This window comes from Phasianus colchicus, chromosome 3 (assembly GCF_987193195.1).
Source record: "Phasianus colchicus chromosome 3, bPhaCol1.hap1.1, whole genome shotgun sequence".
Classification (NCBI taxonomy): Eukaryota; Metazoa; Chordata; class Aves; order Galliformes; family Phasianidae; genus Phasianus; species Phasianus colchicus.
Window position 1 is genome coordinate 60,795,954 of NC_143438.1, and position 21,263 is coordinate 60,817,216.

The window sequence follows — 21,263 nt, forward strand, 5'->3', positions numbered from 1 at the left end:
GTTAGATATGATGTGAATAAGAGTTTGTTCATAGAAAAGGTGGTGAAGCATTGGAACCATCTGGCTGTGGCACTAAGGGACATGGCTTAGTGGTGGAGTTAGTAGTGTTAAGTGATGGTCAGACTTGATGCTCTTGAAGGTCTTCTCCAACCTAAGTGATTCCATGTGCTTGCAAAGAGCCTGGGCTAAATTCTGATTTCAGTGATATCAGGATTGCCTGTTTACAGAGTAACACGGAGACAAAATCTGCCTGTGCTTGCAGTGCTGCCAGGTAGGTCACCTTAGGACTTCTGCCACTCATGCGGGTGCTAACTGGAACTCAAAACACACAGTTTTACAAACGACCATACGGTTTCAAGTGTCTTGAGATTGCCTTATGAGTTACGAATAAATTAACTGCGAGAACAAACAGTTCCCTTTAGCTACAGACAAAACCTCACCTCCGCAGGAAACTTTCGTTTTAAAAACAAACAAATAAATAACAATACGGCGAGATCCAGGTGACAGGGGCAAAACACGACGCCCGCTCTCTCCCAACTGCGTGAAACTCAGCAGACGCGTGCACGAAGCGACCAGCAGCGCCTCACAGAAGGAGCGCGGCGAGCCCGCTCACAGCGGCACTGCCATGCTGCCATCTAGCGCCCGCCCGCCGCCCGGCCCGGCCTTCCCGCTGCGCTTGCGGAGCGGTTCTCTGCAGCATGGGGAGATACCTGAGGGGACTGGGAGCTGCGGGCTGGGAGGGAATGGGGATATCCAGCAGCACGGCCGAGGTAATGGTTTCTGCGTTGGTAATAGCGCCAGGCAAACAAATGGCAGCGAGGGGAATGAGCTCAGACTGGAGCAGCCAAGAAGTAGTAAAGACCCGGGGTGCAGTAAAAATGCAGTTTCTTTCTGTAGTACAGGCCAAACAGGTGATTAGCATGCATCTTCTAAGAGGCAGTACAGCATGTCTCCATAACTTTCACATCACCGAGGAACTGAGTGGATTAACAAGAAGGATGGAAAGCTGTTATGGTCTTACGGTATGAGGTTTTGGGTTTTGGTCTGGTTTTCAGGTGCTTGCTTTTGCAAAGCCCCAATTTCTAAGGGAAGCAATTTGATTTGACTGACTCAATTTTCATTAAAACAAAACCAACTAAACAACAACAACAACAAAAAACCATCCCTAATCCACACAGCTGTGGATATGATGGGAAAAAAATCTTGGAATTGCACTCCAGCATCCCCATATGGCTGAAGAAAATGAATAAGGGAGAAAATGAAAGAAAATCCTCAGCGAGTCTAACTCCTCTTCATGGTTAACTACAGCTTCATACTTAGCAACACCAGGATGAAACAAAGAATAAAAAAAAAGTAGTGTAATAATAACAGTAAAAAGAAATTAGCAAAACAGAACAAAGTAAGCAGGAGAGGAAACAGATCTACTCAGAAGAAAATGCCTACTTATTTGGTAGGGATTTCACAGTGGTCTGTGCTGAGAGATGCTGGAGTAAGGTGAAAAGCTCAGATACATTCTCTTGGGTTTGTTTTGCTCTGTGGAGGGGATTGTGAATTACAGTACAGTTTTCCAAGTTACCCTGCTTTCTATACCAGCCTCTAGAGTTAAAACCCCAGACAGCAAGCTGCTCAGGTCCGCAACTAGCTATGTTGGGGTCCAGCTGTCTTGTAGTGTTATTCTAGCTTACTACAAGGAAAAGAAAATGGAGAACTCCTCTATAGCGGCAAGTCATGATCATTTCTGAAGAAAGGGTGGTGCACCCACTTAAAACCAGACGTTTTCTTTAGAAATGTAGTTCCTTCTCTTGCCAGATTTAAGGGCCAGTCCAAGGAAGGTAGGAGGGAAGTATGGCCCTGCCTAGATAACACTGAGATAGCAGAAAGGACTGCACATGAAACAATAATTGCTAAGGGACATTTCTGTGGCACTGCAAAATGCTACTAACAATTAAGATATGGCTTAGAAGAGGTGAGTCTTAGAAAAGGAAAACTGTTACCTATGGACAAAATATATGAATCATTTTCACTAGGTGAATTTGACTTATTTCCATGGAAGAAAGTTTCTCATTAATACAAGATGTTGAACAGCTCATAGACTTCTTTAGAATCAGCTTAAGGAGAGCACAGCAATCACAACAGCATTATGTGGGGGGCACTTTTGTCAGCATTGACAATTTTTATCCTGTACAAATGGTGGTGTTTAACAAAGACATATGTTTACACAGATGGAGGAGGGAGGTTGTAGTAATGGTGTGATTGAAAGTAAATGGGATTGGTTGAGTAGCTGATGCCAGCTGCCATTTCAGCCTAAGAGTAGGTGGCTACTCAAGATGGGCTGCAGTCACCAGGATCAGATAATCGGAAGTTAGCTGGGTACTGTTACCATGCACTTCATTCATTCCAGAGTTATTACTCGGCAGCTGCTGTAAGCCCCAGTAGTGCTTAGTTGCAGTTTCACTGCTGTCCACTTGGCTAAATCAGGAGGTTTGCCCGTGCAGCTGCTCTCCAAGCAAGGCTTTCAGGGATCCCTGCATCACATAGCTTGGGACTCAGGATTCAGCAGAACACCTCGAGGTTTGGTGCTCCCACCTTGAAGGATGCAAAATATTCATTGACAGCATTTAAGCACAAAGCCGTTTAGAACTCAGCACGCAGCACATAGGTGAAATCAATACTTGAATTTTCCCAGAGCTTTGCAAATAGAGAATTTGTTTCAAGACTCCCCTCTCTATCCTCCTCTTGTGCCCCCTTGTGCTGGCTGACCTTCCCACAACCCAAACAAATATTTTCAGTCAAGAGATAGTGGCCATCATCTTGCACCAAGAGAGGTTTGGATTGCATATTAGGGAAAATTTCTTCACAGGAAGAGTGGTGAGGCACTGGAACAGGCTGCCCAGAAAAATGGTGAGACACCATCCCTGGAGGTGTTCAGGAAAGCTGGCACTGAGTGACACAGTTATTGGGCATGGTGGTGAAGGGTTGGGTTGGAGTAGATGATCTTTTTTTTTTTTTTTTTTTGCAAACTTAATGATTCTATGAATTCTATAACTCTACAACCTTAGCACTGCTTAGCCAGAAGAGTATGGCACTGATCTTGAACGAGATGCAGCTCTTGGAGCTCTAGTACTTAGGCTAGTCATAAGGGTCTTCCTAAAGACAAAAGTCTATTTTCAGGATTTGGCACTCTGTGAGAGATAAATACAGGAATATTAAATCAGTAATAGCAGTAGGAATAATGGAATAACAATGGAAATAACATCTGCAGGCCCTACTGTTTTTTTCTTAATGACAGTCTTGCATGAGTAGAGGGTACCTTCCTACCCCAGTCATCCAGCAGCATCTCACCTCTGTTCACCGGCCTTGCTGCAGTCTGATGGCAATGGGGATAGAACAAGGGACAAGTAAGTGATGAGGCTGTGCTGCATTCTAGCTTTTATTTTGTGGCATTAGCTTTTGGCCTCTCTTCTTCCCATTCTAATTATTGTAAATAATGCAGATTACTTTTACACATTAAATGTCTTTTCTTCACAAGTAATAATCAACTCTAGCTCTTAAGAGTATTTTCCCAGATGTCAATCCACTCTACAGAGAAGTCAGCATCATGCTTCTATAACGTCTCATCTTGTACATTATGAACAGTGTATCATAAAGCATTTATTTTAAATTTAGATATATTACAACATTTAAAGTCCTAGAACTATTTTTTGGTGTTTTTCTCCACTAACTATAATTTCCCTTTCCAAATTTGCACAGCCCTGATTGAATTGTGCCTATTTAGCTATAGCACTAGTCAAACCTGAGCCAGGGTTCTTTATCATCAGTACAGTATGTATAAATACACACTGAAAACAGAAGAAAGAAGAAAACAGCTGAGTTCTCAATTCATCTCCCCAGGCACACAAATACAGACTGCAGGCATAACACCAAAGAAATGATGACTCTTGAGACATTCCAGGTGAAGGACGAGGTTTGCAGAGCAGTCACCTTGAAATGGGTATTGTGCATCTCTTACTTTGGTAATAAGCAATGCAAAGTTGGACCAATAATCTTTATGGGTCTCTTCCAACTTGGGATTTTCCATGATTCCATGAAAGTCCTCTTTCTAGAAGCTGTTCTCACTGTGAAAGATTATATACAGGAGCATGATTTTATCTGCTCTGTTTTTTCTTAGAACAAAATTTGTAAGGATGGCACAAAATGATTCTGTTGTTGAAATTACTGCAATGGAACAGGTTCCCAAACCAGCCATTATTTTACTTTATTGTGACAAAGGGCCCAGGTAAAACTTCATTTAAAGAGCAACAGCATCTTTCTAGCTCGCGTAATTTACTGTTACAAACAGCAATGCATTTTATACACCAGAACATCTACACATATGGAGAAACAAAAGCAGCTTACATTCACTATAATAATAAGATTGCTTCAGCAGCGTAAATGACAGCCTTAATGCTCAACTGTGTTAAATGGCAGCTATTTCCCTATTATAGCCAGTGATATATCTTCATCATTTCAGTAATGTGGCCAACAATTGAGAGCTAAGTAGTAGCCACTATTCACCTCCAGTAAGCTTTACAGCTATTTTATATGCAAAGAAATAGACTCCTTAAAATATACCATTTACTACATCCCTCTGAATTACAGTGTATAAACAATAATGGCTATTTGCTAAAACATTACAGCACATATTTTAGTAAAGGGGTAAAGCCATGAAAACAAGGGACACTGTATAAGCTTTTAGTTTCATACCAAGATAATGAACATGAATGACTTCGTCAGCATTAACCATGGGACTTTCACATTAACAATACAGCTTTTTATAATAAAAAAATCTATTATGGTAGTTCAAGCTTTTATTCAGAAAAAATTAATTTTGCAATAATACAAGGTAAACCATCACCCTTAGACAGTTTCATCTAATGTTAAATCAGCACTGTTCCTCTGGCAAAAAGGAACAGCCTTCCCCAACTCTATATCTTGTTTTCCCTTGGAACCTCTTTCCAGCTTCCCCCTGCCTCTCTCCCACAATTCCCGAAAATGGGATTCCTCATCCTGCATCTTCTCCCTGACCTTTCAAGTTCAGTACAAATTAACACACTTTGGATTCTTCCCTAATGAAGGAAACATCATCAAAAGTTCATAAACAATTGTGACATCTTTTTGTGTCACCATATCTAAGCTGACAGAGCAAAGGAGGGGAGCTAAAAGAACAGCTCTTGGAAATAACTAAAATGAATATGTTCAAAAGAGTTACCTGAAAGTGCATATACAGGAAATTAAAAAGGAGATGGCACCTTCTTTAGATAAGTGTTTAGGTACCAGACACAGCTAACCATTAATTGTGGGAAAGGGAGCAAACACCACTGTCAGGGTGATGCTCTAGTATATGTGAAGACAACAAAGGCATTGGGTGTGCATTGCACACAGTGCTGCTGAAACAACAGTGTTGTGCAAAGCTTTGGAAACATACCATAACATGTACAGAGGTAGCAGAATTTTCTTCTTTGGGGAAAAACGACTAGAAAAGGTATTTATTACAAACAGTTATTCCTTATGTGGAACGTCAGTAAATAGGTAAGAGCTACTTTGAGAAGAAAATTAGCTTTCAATCATGCCTGACTCATGGTGCAATCCTATGTATAATTCAACATGGAAAGTTGCTTACATCACAATTAACTTTTCTATTCCAGGACAGACCGAGCAAAGGTTTCTCTTAACGTGGAAAGCAGTTCAACTTGGTTTCGTAACACCACTACAAGTCAGGGTCAGCCCACAAGGTAGTGCACTTGCCAGGATTCCCAACAAGTTTTAGATAAAAGGAGTTGCAGGTTGCAAAATGAGGACAGCATAAAAACGCCTTGCAAAGATCTCATGTTACGGATGCTCACGTGTCTGCAGGACACTTGACAGGAGCAGCATGCCAGCTGCTCCCTCCTTACCACGCACTTGTTTGCTCGCTTGCGTTCCCTTTTTGTGAAGGAGCAGACAGCTAGGCCCAAGAGAAGCAATTGTGGCAGCTCCCCATAGCTACATACCAGCACACCCACAGCCTGAGCCACCTCAGGTGGAAAAGGCTATAAAGAGCAAGGCGATAATCTGAAACAGCTGAGCTGCACAGCCCTGTCCTCATCATTTACTGGCCCTGCCTCTGGCAGGGGGTTGGAACTTGCTGATCCTTGGGGTCCCTTCCAACGCAAGCCATTCTATGATACTATGATTCTGATTCATGCTTAGCGCTCTGAGCAGAAGTAAAAGCAACACTCCTGCAATATGGTGGCTTTGTAGTGTTAATTTTTTTTCATATGCAGTATTTAGAAGAGTCTTTCCACACCACTCATATATTTTGCCATTCGCTTTTGGCATGAAAGTGCTTCGTATCTGGTGAACGTGGCTCTAGTTCTGCTTTTGTTAGCCCCTCAGGAAACCTGCTCAGGCCAGCACAAGCTTGGGCAGTTCCCTGATTTGAGCAGAGGGTACTCAGCAGGCCTCAAACATGAAGGAGTGCTGTGAGCAATAGGCTGTGCCCAGCCCTCCCGCAGATTGAGGCCCAGCCACTGGGAAGGACCTGGAGAGCAGCTTTTACATGCTAACTCAACAGAAACAACCCCTACCACAACAAATGGCATAAAACTATGGTAAAAGCGTGCATTATCTGAGATACTTCTGTATCTCTGAACAACTCTAAGCTGTTTCAATAGATCTGAATTTATTCCACAGCTCTAACTCTCCCAGTCACTAACAAATCCAGTGTAACATTCACATAAATGAACATGAAGAAATTTTAATACTTAAATTCTGTATGCATCAACTTACACAGGTCCACCTTACTCTCTCTGTTTTAACCAATATACACGCAAAATATTGACAATTTAAATCAGATTTTTTTTTCAATCCTGCATGAAAAGCAGACAAAACAGGTGGTGCACTGCCCGCTCCATGTAAACAAGAAATAGGACAGCTGTACACTAAAGCTTTAGAGCAGGAATTTTAACAGCAAGTCTCACCCCTGAGGCTAATTAGCTGCTGTACCTGACTGAAGAAGTCTCCAGTGACCCCATCACTGACCCCTACTGCCAAATAACAGCCTTTTAACTTTTCCTAAGAATTACAAACGGAACATGAGATGATTGAGAAGATACTTTCATCCCTATCTTTATTTATTTTCATAGTCCTTAATTTTAACCAACAGATTTGCTCAGATTTTAGGAAATCAAAATAGATGGAGAAGAAGAAGAAACAGGACAGCCTTCTGGAAGAGGAATACAGTACAGAATGCTGCTGCTAATTTTTATTACCTATGTTTTTAAACTCCGCTAGCTGACAGCTGGAGCTGTTCACAGGCAAAAAGGAGCACCCACATTTTATTTTACATTGCATGCAGTTATAGGAGTACTTCACACCTGCCACTTTGCATCTGCCTAGGTATTCAATGTTTTCTTCTGAATTAGCCCCACACAGTACACTTGCCACCAGCTTAAACGGCCTATGGCAAAGCTCAGCAACATCAGCTATTTCTGTACAGAATAAGCCATAGGTGTTTGTGGAGCAGGAAAGCAAGACTACGTTGTATTTCATAATACTTCAGAATGCTTACAGTGCTCTGACAGCTGTTCACTGAGGCACAGCTATGAATCTCAATTTTGCCTCTACGTATCCCATCAGCATTTGCTCTTATTATGTAGAAACATGGTAGTGATTATTCTATTATGCCTTGCATTGCTATTACCTTAGGACAATTCAGGATCTTAAACCATCATGCAAGGCAGTGAATTCCTTGGAAAGCAAGGAATAGCTAGAGCAATGTGAAACTGCAGCTGTCTCCCAGTTCAAATTCTTTCTGGAAGCTATTTTATATTTATTTAATTTTCATCTCCTTAAGTCAAAGAGCTTTATTACCTTTCACGTGACCTCTGAAAAAGGATAAGTATAAAATCATCAACTGTGTGCTTTTTTTTTGTTTACAAAAAGCTTTTCAAAACCAACTACCACAGTGAAGGTTGCTTGTTTTCCCTAACAAAATACGCACTAGACACTATCAGTCAAAGAAAACTGATGTTCTTAAAAAAAGAAGCTTAAGAATGAATTAGAGACGATATCCTTAAGTAGCTTCTACTTACCTATTCTTTACAAAAGCTTTGTCTGAAAAAAAAGTACGCTCTAAAGATACAAAAAAACCCTCATTCTGACATGCAGCAAAGGCCTCACTAAGACTGTTAACTTGTACTGCACTGTTAAATAAGATAACAATGTACTTTTAGTACCACAAAAAACTCGAACGTCACAACCTTTAAAAAGCCAACAGCAGTCATATTTTTAGTTATATTATCCTTTATTATTTTACAATATATTTCAAAAACTTTTACAGATGCCTTAAACTGTTCTACAAGAGCTGCAATACTGTCATAAAAGCACACCTACAGACCGAATGCACAAACAAACTTAATACCTATTGGTATTGAACCATTAATATCCAAAGGGTGTAGTCTTTTATTAAATAGATGTGCAGCAATGCAAATGCAAACAGATGTTAATGCAGAAAAACAAACTCTGCATTCATGGCTATAGAACAGAGGACTTTTTAAACACATTTGGTACTGTAACATTCTAGACAGCAATATGAGTAGTATTACATATTTAAAGCAATACATGCTCTGAAAAGCCTGTATTTTCAATCTGTGCGTGTAAACCTGAATCAAAAATAAACTAGTTTATTAAAAAACATGAGATACCTACTCTGCCAACAAGCTTCTTTTTCTTTTTTTTCTTTTGTCCCAGAATGACAAATAACTTGGGTGGGTGAATTCTGACCTGTGTTATTATTTTACATTATCATCCCTCTGCATTTCTGTAGTATTATGGCAGCCTGTGAATTTCCTTTCCTCCTTGTGCACAGGCACAGGGGAATAACTTTGATGCATTAAACTTTTTCTCTGAGTCTCCAAAGTGGTAAAAATAGTTAACAACATAGCAAATACATTACCACAAAAAAAAAAAAAAAAAAAAAAAAAAAAAAAAAAAGCATTGGATAATGAGGTTGATATTATTATTTAAAGTTCTCAGCTGTACTTCTCTAGTGCAACAAAGCAGTGGCACTGCAGTTTTCAAGCACTGTGTATTGAATCCTCTCAGGCACACAGTGCATACTAACAGCTCAGATCTACATTAGTCTCTACCTACAAAAGTTTTGCTTTTATTATCATTTCTGGTCACATAAATTACTAAGACATCTTTAAATCTATACTGTTTGTAAGTAACAAGGTAAAGCCAATTGTTTGTACATGTTTTTAAGCCTGTCCAAGCTGATGTGCTTCTATGGGAACCTCATGAAGACGAGGAGAGAACTTACAAGTCATGTCTGTTAGGTTAAAAAAAAATAGTTATTAAAGTCTAAATTTATGAGTGGCACTGTGGCAAAAGAGGCATTCAGTTCTGCTTTATTCTTCAAGTTCATTAAGTTTCAGTTACCATTAGATATTTCCTAATAGCAAACACCATTTCTCAGCCAAATACAGCCTCCATTCCTCTTCAAACAGAGCTGCAATAGGCTGTCACTACCTTAGACCACAGCTTTTTTGCTACTGTCTTCCCAACTAGCCTGAAGAGCAGTCAGTGGTATTTATTATTTATATACATGAGCCAGTCACAACCATCATTACAAATATGTTCTAGTTTATTTACTGTACAATGTATGTACACATTCTTGTGTTTATTCAATCCCTTATTTCTTAATCTCAAGCACTCCAATGGTTAAATTCAGACTGAAAAAAAAGCAATACACATAAAATGGTTATAAGTTTCAAGTATGTAGTGATGCTAGCTTAATAGTAAAAAGGGAGCATCATGCTCATTTGTGAAAAGGGTTGGCAAAAATGAAGGTAAAAAGAGACTATATATTTTGTTTTTCCTCTATAGTCAGAATACAGAAAATTGAATTAAATTAGTCCTAAGGGATGCAGAAATAAAAAGGGCATTTTACTTAATACACAATTTAGTTATTATGATTTTTCATTCACAGAGGCCCTGAGTCTTAAGTTAAATGGATTCTCCTTATCATGTGTTTTATGTGAAGTCAAACGTAAAGCTCTATACACATAAATGTCTGGTATATAATAGTGGACCCATTTTTAAAAAAAAGTGAAGTAATAAAATCTACATGAAAAACAAATAAAGGAACAATTTGATTGGAGGCCTCTGTCCTTTGACCTCTGTCCTGTCAGGTCAAATGTCCAATAAAATGTAAAATGCAGCATACATTTGCGTAATCTAAAATTTTTGTGATAATTTATTGCAAATTGCACTTGGCAGTTCACCACACCAATGGAAAACTGGCCCCCCTGTTGGCTCACACAGTCTTTTAACACCAAACACAAGTTCACCAGTAGAAAGATCTGGATAGAAAGTTTGCTGCTGTGCTGAGCCAGCTTGCTGCACCTTCTGGATGTGACCCAACACGAGACACTGCTTTATCCTGTTCCTTACTAGGGCTTTCATCTTCTGGTAAATACTCAGGTAGATCTGTATTCTGTTCTACTTCCACTGGAGTATCTTGGAACGGAACTAGCATCTGATGAAACATAAGAGATTAAAATCATGTCAAATGTTGCAACTTGAAAGAAAAGAATGGAAGTTATATATTCAGGATTATAGGCATAGATGCTGTGAGACTCCCTGCCCATACAGTGAGTACAGAAATTGACACATCTAGAATCTACCATGCTTGGAAGATATACACAAAAAGCTCTGGCTTAACATGGAAGAAAAATGCAACTCCAACAGACATAACTCTTCTACTATAGCTATGAAATTAAATTAAAACATGTTAGGAATTGATGCTACAAAAAGTTTCAATCTGATTCTTTTTGTATCAAGAAAACATAACTAAGGAGAGAAAAAATTACAGTGTTTTTGTCCTCTTTCTAAATAGTTCAATGATGAGTTCTACAAAAGCATTCTATGTATACATGTCCTGAGAAATAATACTCTTTGTTCTTCTTGCGTGTGGGAATTAGTCCCAGTTACAAGACTTTGTGTGGCATCAAGTCTTATGGACACAGTGGTGCTTATATTAGAAACAGAGTGAAGCAAAGACAAGAAATTTCAAGAGTCAAGAAATTTCTGTTTAGAAAGAGATGTATCCTACCTCCTCACCACTTTCACTTTTTACAACTTGCTGTGCCTTCATAACTTTGGTTGATGCTATTGCTGTTGCCAAAGCCTGGAACAAGTACAAAGAAAAATAATCAACAACTTAACATAACAAAAATACAATAACGTGAGGATCTGGAGAATTACTGAGCACTTACCTCTGCTTTTAAGTCTGAGCGAATTCGGACCACGCATCTCTGAACAGCCATTTGAAATGTAAAACTAATAACACCTTTAATTTTCAGCAAAGCTTCTTCACAAAGATTTCTTCGAGACTAGGAAAAAAAAAAGCCCTGCATTTACACAATACACTATGTAAAAGCTAACAATCACTAAGGAATTCCTGTACATCTGAAGGCAGGTAGTTATTCAACAGCAATTATGTAAAATAGGAAAACTAAGACTTATATTTATGCACACAAATATTAGACTCTTTTGTCACAAAAAAAAAAAAAAAGAAAAAAAAGAAACTGCTTACACTTTAGAAATCAAAGAAGGATGGAATCAACTGTAAATAATTAGAGAAAAATGCTGAAAAGCAAAGAATGTTTTTCTCCGTATGATCAGCTAAACAGTCCCCTCTGGTTAAGTTCTGATTGACTGAAGTGCTCATTGATGAGTAGTTAGTGTTTAAGTTGCTATTTATCAGACACCTTGCATCCATACTGACTGAAAGCATCAGAGCAGCTGTTCTATCTTGCAGTTGCTTCGACTGTGGCAGCTCATGGACATCACTACACAGCATTATTTCAAAAAGGAAAATATTTGGTTGATAACCCTTAGGATGTTATGTTTAAAGCAAGTGACATCGCCTACTGTGCTGTAGCATTACATCGATCTGTACTAGTTGCATCTGTTCTATATTATCTTTGAATGTTCTATTTTTCTTTCCTTTTAGTATTTGCATGACAAGACAGCTGTAATAAAAGGGAGCAAAATATATTTGGAGAGACTGCTAGCACACAAGGGAAAAAATGGAAAGATGCACTATATCAGAAATGAACTGACAGTATTACAAGGTTCAAAATAATGATGTATTTAACTTTTAGTCCAAGTTTTGGTGATGTTTTAAATGCTAAGTTATTTCAAAGCTTATTAATGTTAGTTCCCAAATACCTACTGGTCAGTACCTGGGACAGTTTCATGCACAAAAAGTCAACAAACTTATTTTAATCTCTCCAAGAACTGACTGAATCAGTTTGTTGTCAGTAGTTTAACCTACACAATTAAACCATTCATTTGTGTAAGTTTTTGCACTGAAACAATTAACATTTTTGACAATAAAAACGAACATTGCCAGATAGGCTGCATGTATTATACAAAAGAAGTATCTGATGAAAAGATCACAGGCTGCATTCCATGAGTGAATGTCTAAACTACTTTTAGACACAAGAAGCAACTCATTTGTAGCTTCTTGGCCTAAATAAATAACAGTTGTATGGCAATGTAATAGAACTTGACTGAGATCCCAAGCTAAGTTGCCTTAGGCACCTCAGTTTAATTCAGAACAAGGTTTTCAGTGATCAGGTAATTCATCTTCTTGAAAACACTTCTTAAGCATAACACTTACCAACATCCATTCAGAACCCTCAACTAGCTGGTAGTTTGATATTTTCCAGCTTTGCTGCACAAATGTCTTTTGCAAAGTATGCCTTACTATGGCAATGAGGCACAAAACCCATCAAAACATAATTCCTGAACTACTGCTTCATTATTCTTTTTTTTTGATTTTCAAGCTTATAATCTAATTTGGTAATTAGACCTTAGAACAAAAACATCCTGCTGCACACTAAATAACAAGTGACCTTTCCTCTCTCCTGCTGAAGTAATCAATACTTAGTATTTGAGGTTTTGAAATACACAGAAATGTTAAGAGTTGTCATCTTTCCTAACAGCAGCTTTTTGTCTCTAATCCAAATGACTGAAAAAACCCAGAGGTAGATTGAGAACACAGTATTTACCACCCTGCATTTATTTACTATGCTGCCTGACACTCCTGTGTCTCAGCTGTCTTTGCTGGTTAAGGTGGGTATGAACTGTTGAACGAAACTAAACTGCTTTTATTGTTTACATCTTTCATCATTTTCCAAGTCCCCAACTTAGTCCGACATTTTTAACAGCACTATAGGGATGTTTAATTGTTGGATGGGAATCTGGAGTATCACTAGCATTTCTTTAATCAACTGATGTAATACAGAGCTATTTACACTGCATATCTCCAGCTAGCACACAGTCAGATTGTTCTTTTCTTCAACAATGAGCTAAGAAAGCATGCTGGTGTGCTCCAGGCAACAACAGAACCCTGCAGTTTTGCTCTGTGGATCAGAATATCTAAATTTCTTGCACTTTTTAAGAGGAAAAGCGAATACCTTTGTCTCAACACCTGAAACATAAAACTCCACATATCTGCCTAGGTCCCATTTGTCAAAGTACACATAAAGATGCTTTTAAGATAGAATTAGACTACAATTAGCACATCTAAACTCACAGTCAAAGTGGATGAAATTTCTTTCTTGGAGAGACCTATGAATAAATAAACCAATTACAAGTGTAAAAACAAAAACCACCCAATGAAAAAAAAAAAAAACAACCAAAAAAATAACAAAACAGGAAACACTTCAGAGTACAAAAAACAACTACCTTTCTAAGCAGAGCAAGCGGTGGACAGGCAAAACTGCAAAAAATATTTACTCTGCATAAAGTGAGCTAGAACAGCATGTTATTTCTAAAGCAATTAACTATGGTCTTACGAAAACAGTACGACGGGCATGTTGTTGATAAACCGGGCTTGTGGACACGCTTACTTGGCAAAATGGAAAGCAACAAAGCAAAGGATCAGGTCTGATCATTTAAAATGGGTACAAAACCAAAGATACAGAGTCCGGAGGGCACTTGTGGATAACATGCTTAAACAGTCTACATGCTGTTTGGCAGCCGTAAAAAGGCAAACATGGCCCTGGGGTGTTATCTACAGGGGTATGGTAGATAAATCCATAGAAGTAATTCTGACATTATATAAAGACTCAGTGAGACCTCATTAACTCAAATGCCATTCTGGTCACTACAGTAGAAAAGATCTCACAGTCAATGAAAAGATGTAGCAAAACCAACTCAAAGAAAACACGAGTGTTTCCAAATTAAGGCAAATAAAAAAATAGCTGTTTAGATCTCTTACACTTTTCTTTTTTTAAGATTGTTACAAGCATAAGATATTGAGTGAAACTGTGGAAGGTACCTTGTTTATTCTATCCTTTCTTGAAAAAGAAAAGAAAGGCAAAGCAGGAACAAAATGGTTTTTGTAGTAGGAAGTTTTGTAGTTTAGTAAAAAAGGAAACTTGCCTTAAAAATGTCTTTAGACATTCTGAGTATGTTCAATTTATGCAAGATTTTATATCAATCCTGTGGTATGAAACATAATTCAAAGAAATTGCTGATGATATCACACACACAACTAGCTGAAACATCACTTGTGTGTGCAGAACACATCTCAGTACAGTATGCTTTATTTACATAAGTGCTGAGGGTCTCCTTACCGAATCATCAAGGCCATCGATATGTAAAACCACCGTCTTAGCACGTTTATTTGTGCTGCCAAGGAAAAACTGGGCTTTCCGTCGACGATAATTCATTTCATTCACATTGTCCATATCTGACATGTTGGAAGACTGAAGGATGTCATAGACTTCAGAAGCCAGAAGTTTAGTCTCTCCAGGTGTAGTGGTCCTTAAGGAAAAAGGGATTAAGGTGTGTAAAGATTTATTTTTACATTAGTTCTCCAGCTATCGCTTATGTCCTAGCAACTGAAATACTGTACTCCACATGCTACAGAAATGCAATTACACACTCAATACATAGCAAAAATGTTAAAAAGGACTTCTAAAAAGGAAATAAAAAAAATCCAACAGTACTTCAGTCAGTGAATGGCATATTCAGCCACTTTCTGTCATTTGAATCTAGTTGAAAATGAGAGTGTTTAGGCCGCTTTTGTACTCATGAGTTCCTGTTCCATTCACATGTTAGCACTCACAACTGAACAGAACTCGGTCATGCTTGTTTTCACTCCTTACAAGGCATCATACAAATGAGAGACCAAAAGCTACGAGTAAAACTTTACTGGGGCTTGGAATTACTCAAATCTATTTCCTTATTACACACACTCCAAATTTTAAAGCTGCTTTAATTCTTACATAATCATAAACAAATCATGGTTCTTAAACTACATGAATACAGTTTACATTAGCTGGACAACCAGAAACAAAAAGCAGCAGTAGACTCTCGGCACACTAATGTCACTTCAGTCACATCAAGGTTTGTTTGTTTTTAAATAAAAAGCCTCGATTGTTTTGAGATACTTTTTTTCCCACTTTCATCACTACACAACAAAATTATTTCTCCATGGAACTGTAACCTTTGCAAATGTCTTCTTCTCAAAAGTTGCTGAGCAACAACAGCAAAGTAGAATCCCAGATTATCTTAAAAATCCAAAGGATATGCACTTTTCAAATAGAAAAATGAACATATATTAATTTCTTATGATTAATGAAAACTAATTTTAATAAAGAATATGAATCCACTGCCCAAACTCATCCTTGTTTTAATTACACCACTGATTTAAATCCACGTGCAGAAACAAATTATAGCATGAGCATGCAATTAATCTTAAAACAATGAATCACAGATTCACTGTTTTATTTAGTAAAGACCAAATAATTAACAAGTACATTTGGAATTGTTTTTCTTGTTTCCTATTTTACTTTCTTAACTACCATATGTTAAACATCTTCTCCATCCTAACACATGTCCAAGACAGAACACTGAAGGAAGCACGTTAAGAGCTGGTTGGATACTAGGAAAAATTTCTTCTCTGTGAGTGGTAATGCATTGGAACAGGATGCACAGGGAAGCAAGAGAGTCACTATCCCTGGAAATGTTCAAGAGCCATGTAGATGTGGCACTGAGGAACGTGGCTTAGTGGGCATAGTGGGGATGGGTTGACAGCTGGAGTACATGATCATAGTGGCCTCTTCCAACCTTAGTGATACTCTGAATTCACAACCTGTGGGGCTACGAGTTAGCCTTCTTTCTGTTTCCTTCTGTGCACACTGATTAGGCAGCACCCTTCAGAGAAGAAAACCTGACTTCTTGTGGTCACTGAGAACATTAGTGAGCATTAGAATTCAAGGAAAAAAAGATGGACTAACAAGTTGTTGCCTAAACCTATAATAAGGAAACAACCAAGCCTTGCACTTTAGCACATGTGCGATTTTTAAATACATGCTTACATTCTGCATTTCTACCAAGGAAATAAAATGCTTAAATCAATTCACACAAACAAGTGCTGAAAACTCAAAGACTTCAACTTGATCCTTCCATAATTCATGAGATAAAGTAACAGGTGATAAAGTTTAACAGCAAAGCCATGCAAGCTGATGTCTTGAGGTAGTAATAAACTAGCTTGTGTAGAAGTGACACCTTATCAAGACATTAAGAAATTCACTCAGACATTAGTTTTTACAAATTCCTGCAATCTAAAAAAATATATATAGATATACATACATACATATATATATATCTCCTATCAAGGGAGTCACAGAGAATCACAAAATCATAGAAGTAGGAAGGAACCTCTGGAGATCATCAAGTCCAACTCCCCTGCTAAAGCAGACTCCCTATCACTAGGCTGCACAAAAAAGCATCCAGGTGAGTTATGAGTATCTCTTAAGAAGATTCCATGATCCCTCTGGGCAGCCTATTCCAGTGCTCTGTCACCCTCACAGTAAAGTTTTTCCTCATGTTTGTATGGAACTTCCTGTGTTCCAGCCTGGGCACCAGTGAAAAAAGCCTGGTCCCATCCACCTGACTCCCACCCTTTAGATATTTATAAGCATTGATAAGATCCTCTCTCAGTCTTCTCCAGCTCAACAATCCCAGCTCTCTCAGCCTTTCCTCACACAGGAGATGCTACAGGCCCCACACCATCTCTGTAGCCTCTGCTGGACTCTCTCTAAAAGCATCCTGTCCTTGAACTGAGAAGCCCAGGCCTGAACACAGTACTCCAGATGTGGCCTCACCAGGACAGAGCAGAGGGGAAGGATCACCTCCCTCAACCTGCTGGCTGCTCTTTATAAAGTACTCCAGGATTCCACTGGCCTTCTTGGCCACAAGGGCATCACTGCTGGCTCATGGCCAACCTGTTGTCCAACAGGATCCCCAGGTCCTTCTTTGCAGAACTCCTTTCTAGCATGTCAGCCCGTAAGCTCTACTGATGCGTGCAGTTACTCCCCCCCAGGTATAGGACTCTGCACACACTCCTGGTGAACTCCTTCATATTCTTTCCCACCCAACTCTCCAGCCTGCTGCTCTTATTTGATACAAGTATTTTCAGTTACTCCCAAAACAAGTCTGTGCAGGTAAATATGTACACACACACAAAGCACTCAAATCATTTTCTGTAGTTTTTACATGACAGATTAATACCATCTATCACAAAGTCACAAATGATAACACAAATTATCCCTTCTGCATTTAAAAAAGTCTCTAACACAAGATTTTACTCTTAAAAAAGTATAATCTGTTGAGCTAAACGAGTGAATGTGTAATGAAAAGAGCCTGAAGTTCACACACTACAAATGACATAAGAATATGTGACATAAGAATGTCAGATGGCAAGACAATCTCAAAAATAACAATAATAAAACAACACACACAGTTTTATTTTGCACTAATGCAATACCATACTTTCAGCAATTCAGTTATAACAAAAGCCAACAAAATCTCCCACAAAGCCTTCTATAATCAAATGCACCAGTAAAATGAGTGAAGAGAAGCTTTGCATCAGTCGGTTACACATTCATTAAAGCAATATACACAACAGCTATGAAAACAAAAGAAATCTTTATTTTCTTTAGGAAAATATCCATCTGTAAATAAAACAAGTATATAAAACCCTCTCTACTGTAAAATCAAAGTGATGCTCAACAATGTTTTAATGCACATATATGTATATATACGTTATATATGTAACAAGACAAAAAACAATGAAACTACATGTAAAATGGAAAAATTTTAAAATAACAAAAGCATTAAAAAAAAAAAATTGACATATGGGCCAGGTTTTGTTGCCTGAAATGAGAAAAAAATGAAACCTTAAAAGAAGAGAGTACCAAAGACACCACTACAAGCCCTCTCATCAATTGTGATTCAGTGGTTTCTGACACCCTTATTCATAGCCATCCAATCCAGCCTCCCAGCACTGCCACAGCAGCAGAAGCAAACTCCAGCTTATTTTTCTGCCATTCCTCTTGAATGGTACTTCATCACCACAGAAAGTATAGGAACCTATTACTGAGTCACTATGTAGTACCTAGTTTCTGCTGCTAGGGAAACGATAGTCTCTGGCTGCAGTAAAGTGAGAGTAAGAGTTGGCGATAACATCTTACATTACTTCAGCAAGATTTAGAAGATGCCTGTCAGAAACCCAAACCTTTAATTTTAACTGTCTTCTTGAATTCCTGTCATCCTAGATTGCTGCCTGTCCTTCCATTATGCTCACTCAAAGCTGGCTGTGTAAGTATGATGGACACAGAATCCAAATGACATGTGCTGTATCTGTGAGAAGAGGATAAAAGAAACATTTCTCATTTTCTTTGAAATTAAAAATAACTCTATAAACATGGTCCAAATGCTGCAGATGTTTTTAACATAAGGTATTTTTAAGATCAGGACTTCATATTTTAAGACAGAACTTAACAAGAGCACTAATGGCCACAACTTCAAAGGTATATTTGATTTGTGTAAAGTGTGCATGCTTGGGCAGAATGGGTAAGTAGCACATAGCATGTGATCTATGTATACATACAGCATCATAAACGGTAACAGAATGTGCCCAACAGTCCTCCCAGTAGTCATATCTGACATAAATGTAATGTAGACAGTTGTGTTTCTTCCTTTAGAAGGATAAAGGTTGAGGAAGACTAATGTAAGAGTCTTTCTCCAAACAGGGAAAATACAGGACACAAATATTTATTTTAATATATTTTTATATATGTATTTTATGTATTTTTATATATGTGTGTGCATGTATAGAGAACCTACTCTATCCTTTCTATAATTCTGTGTATATATATATATTTCTTTAATATAAACATATGCACATATGCATCCCAGAATCAGGAGAAACAGATGCAACCACAACCCTGCTTGAAGTACACCAGACCCTGCGAAAATGCACAGAAACCATCACGTGAGTTTCCTTAATGGCATACATTATGCTTTAATGAAATATTAGCTAAACTGGTAACAGAAATACTATAATGAAATTTCACTAGAATGATCTATTGAGCTTATAACCAAGACACAGAAGATTTTTAAATTAAGGAGGGTTTGCCAGCGATTTAGTAACATCTCAGATACTATTAAAAAAGACTTGTGTCATTTAATTCCATACTTAAAGTCCAGACACACTTACACAATGACAGTGCTTTTGGTTGTATTTAATCAATTTGTGATGAGAATTCAAGGCTCTTGAAAATCTTTGAACCATCACTGCAGCTGGGACAGGTACCTGGGAACTAGAGGAAAGCAACTGTCACATTTATCTTCAACAGAAGCAAGAAGGAGGATCCACAGAACTACAAGCTGGTCAATCCCTGGGAAAGTGGTGGAGCAGCTAATCAATCCTAATCGATTTCCAGGAACATAAAGGAAAATGTCATAAAGGAGCAGTGAGCATTGATATACCAAATATAAGTCTTACTTGGCCCAGAGTGCAATGATCAGCACAAAGTCTGACTGCAGGCTGCATACCCCAGCAGTTATTAACAGGTCCAGTTCTGTTCAACACCTTCACAAATGGCCTGGATATTAGAGTGAACTCTCAGAAAGACTGCAGATGACACAAAACTGGGTGGACAGCAGCTGACTCACCAGAGGGTTGTGCTGCCATCCAGAGGGACCCTGACAAGCTGGAGAAATGGACAGACAAGAAGTTGATGATGTTCAACAAGGGAAGTGCATAGTCCTGCACCTGAAAAGGATCAACCCCTGGCATAAGTACATGCTGTGACCACCCAGCTGGAAAGCAGCTTGGTAGAAAATGTGCTGGTGAACACCAACTTGAACATGAGACAGCAGCATACCTTGACAAAAAGAAAGCTAACGGTATCCTGTGCTGCATTAGGCAAAGTCTTGTCAAGTCATGGGAGATAATTCTTCCCCTCTACTCAGCTCTGGTGAGGACAGACCTGGAGTGCTGAGTCCAGGTAGGCCCAAAACTGGGACTGTTCAACCTAAAGAAGAAAAGGCTCGGGGTGATTTTATGCAATGAAGATGGAGCTTGGCTCTCTTTAGCAGCGTCCAGTGAAAGAACAAGAGGCAATGGGCACAAACAGAAATACAGGAGTGTATGTTGGAACATCAGGAAACATTTTTTTTCTCTGCGATGGTGCCTGAGCACTGGCATAGGCTGCCTAGAGAAGATACAGAATCTCACCTTCTCCAAAAGCTGCCTGGACATGAGCCTAGGCACCCTGCTCTGGATTGTCTCTGCTTAAGTATGATTTGTACCAGATGGACCTAGAAATCTTGCCAGGTTCAGCTGTTCCATGATTCTGTGAAAACCTTTAGAAAGTTCAACTGAATACCATACTAAATTGCCTACTCATAGACATCTAACATGAACTGAAAGTGAACTGAAAGTGAAAACAACTCCAAGATTTTATTTCTATAATAAATATAATGTGGTATCTGGTATCTTATATGAAAAAAAAAAAAAAAGCACAAGACAGAACTTAATGGATTGACATGAATCCTTTTCAAATTTATTGGGCAAATGAAACTGTACTATGTCCTTAAGGCCATTGATATATTTTATTTCCAGGTGACCAATTTCTTTCAGAGTTCATTCTCCTTACATTCAAAGATAGAAACTGCTGCTACCTAAAGGAGTAGTAAATTGCAAAGAATTGCTATATTCTGTGAGAGAGAAAAAAAAACACTAATCCTTGATTCTAGAAGTGAAACACAGTGATTGACACAGTTTTGATGAAAACTTTGAGCATGAATGACAAGCCTAAAGAAAGAGCATGGTATTAGAGAAAAAGCAATCTGTTTCAAGACAGTTATCT

General features: G+C 38.4%; 1 protein-coding gene across 2 annotated transcripts in view; it reads right to left on the reverse strand.

Annotated features, from left to right (window-relative positions):
- Nucleotides 1-8,287: 8,287 nt before the first annotated feature.
- Nucleotides 8,288-21,263, reverse strand: part of ARMC1 (armadillo repeat containing 1) — a 31,220-nt gene continuing 18,244 nt past the window's right edge. For both annotated transcript variants that reach the window (XM_031612783.2, XM_031612781.2), the window contains exons 4-7: nucleotides 14,673-14,862; nucleotides 11,298-11,414; nucleotides 11,135-11,209; nucleotides 8,288-10,558 (exon numbers count right to left, since the gene is read on the reverse strand). In XM_031612783.2, the coding sequence (XP_031468643.1) occupies nucleotides 10,367-10,558; nucleotides 11,135-11,209; nucleotides 11,298-11,414; nucleotides 14,673-14,862 (574 nt within the window). In that variant the 3' untranslated portion in view covers nucleotides 8,288-10,366. The remainder of the gene's footprint in view (nucleotides 10,559-11,134; nucleotides 11,210-11,297; nucleotides 11,415-14,672; nucleotides 14,863-21,263) is intronic.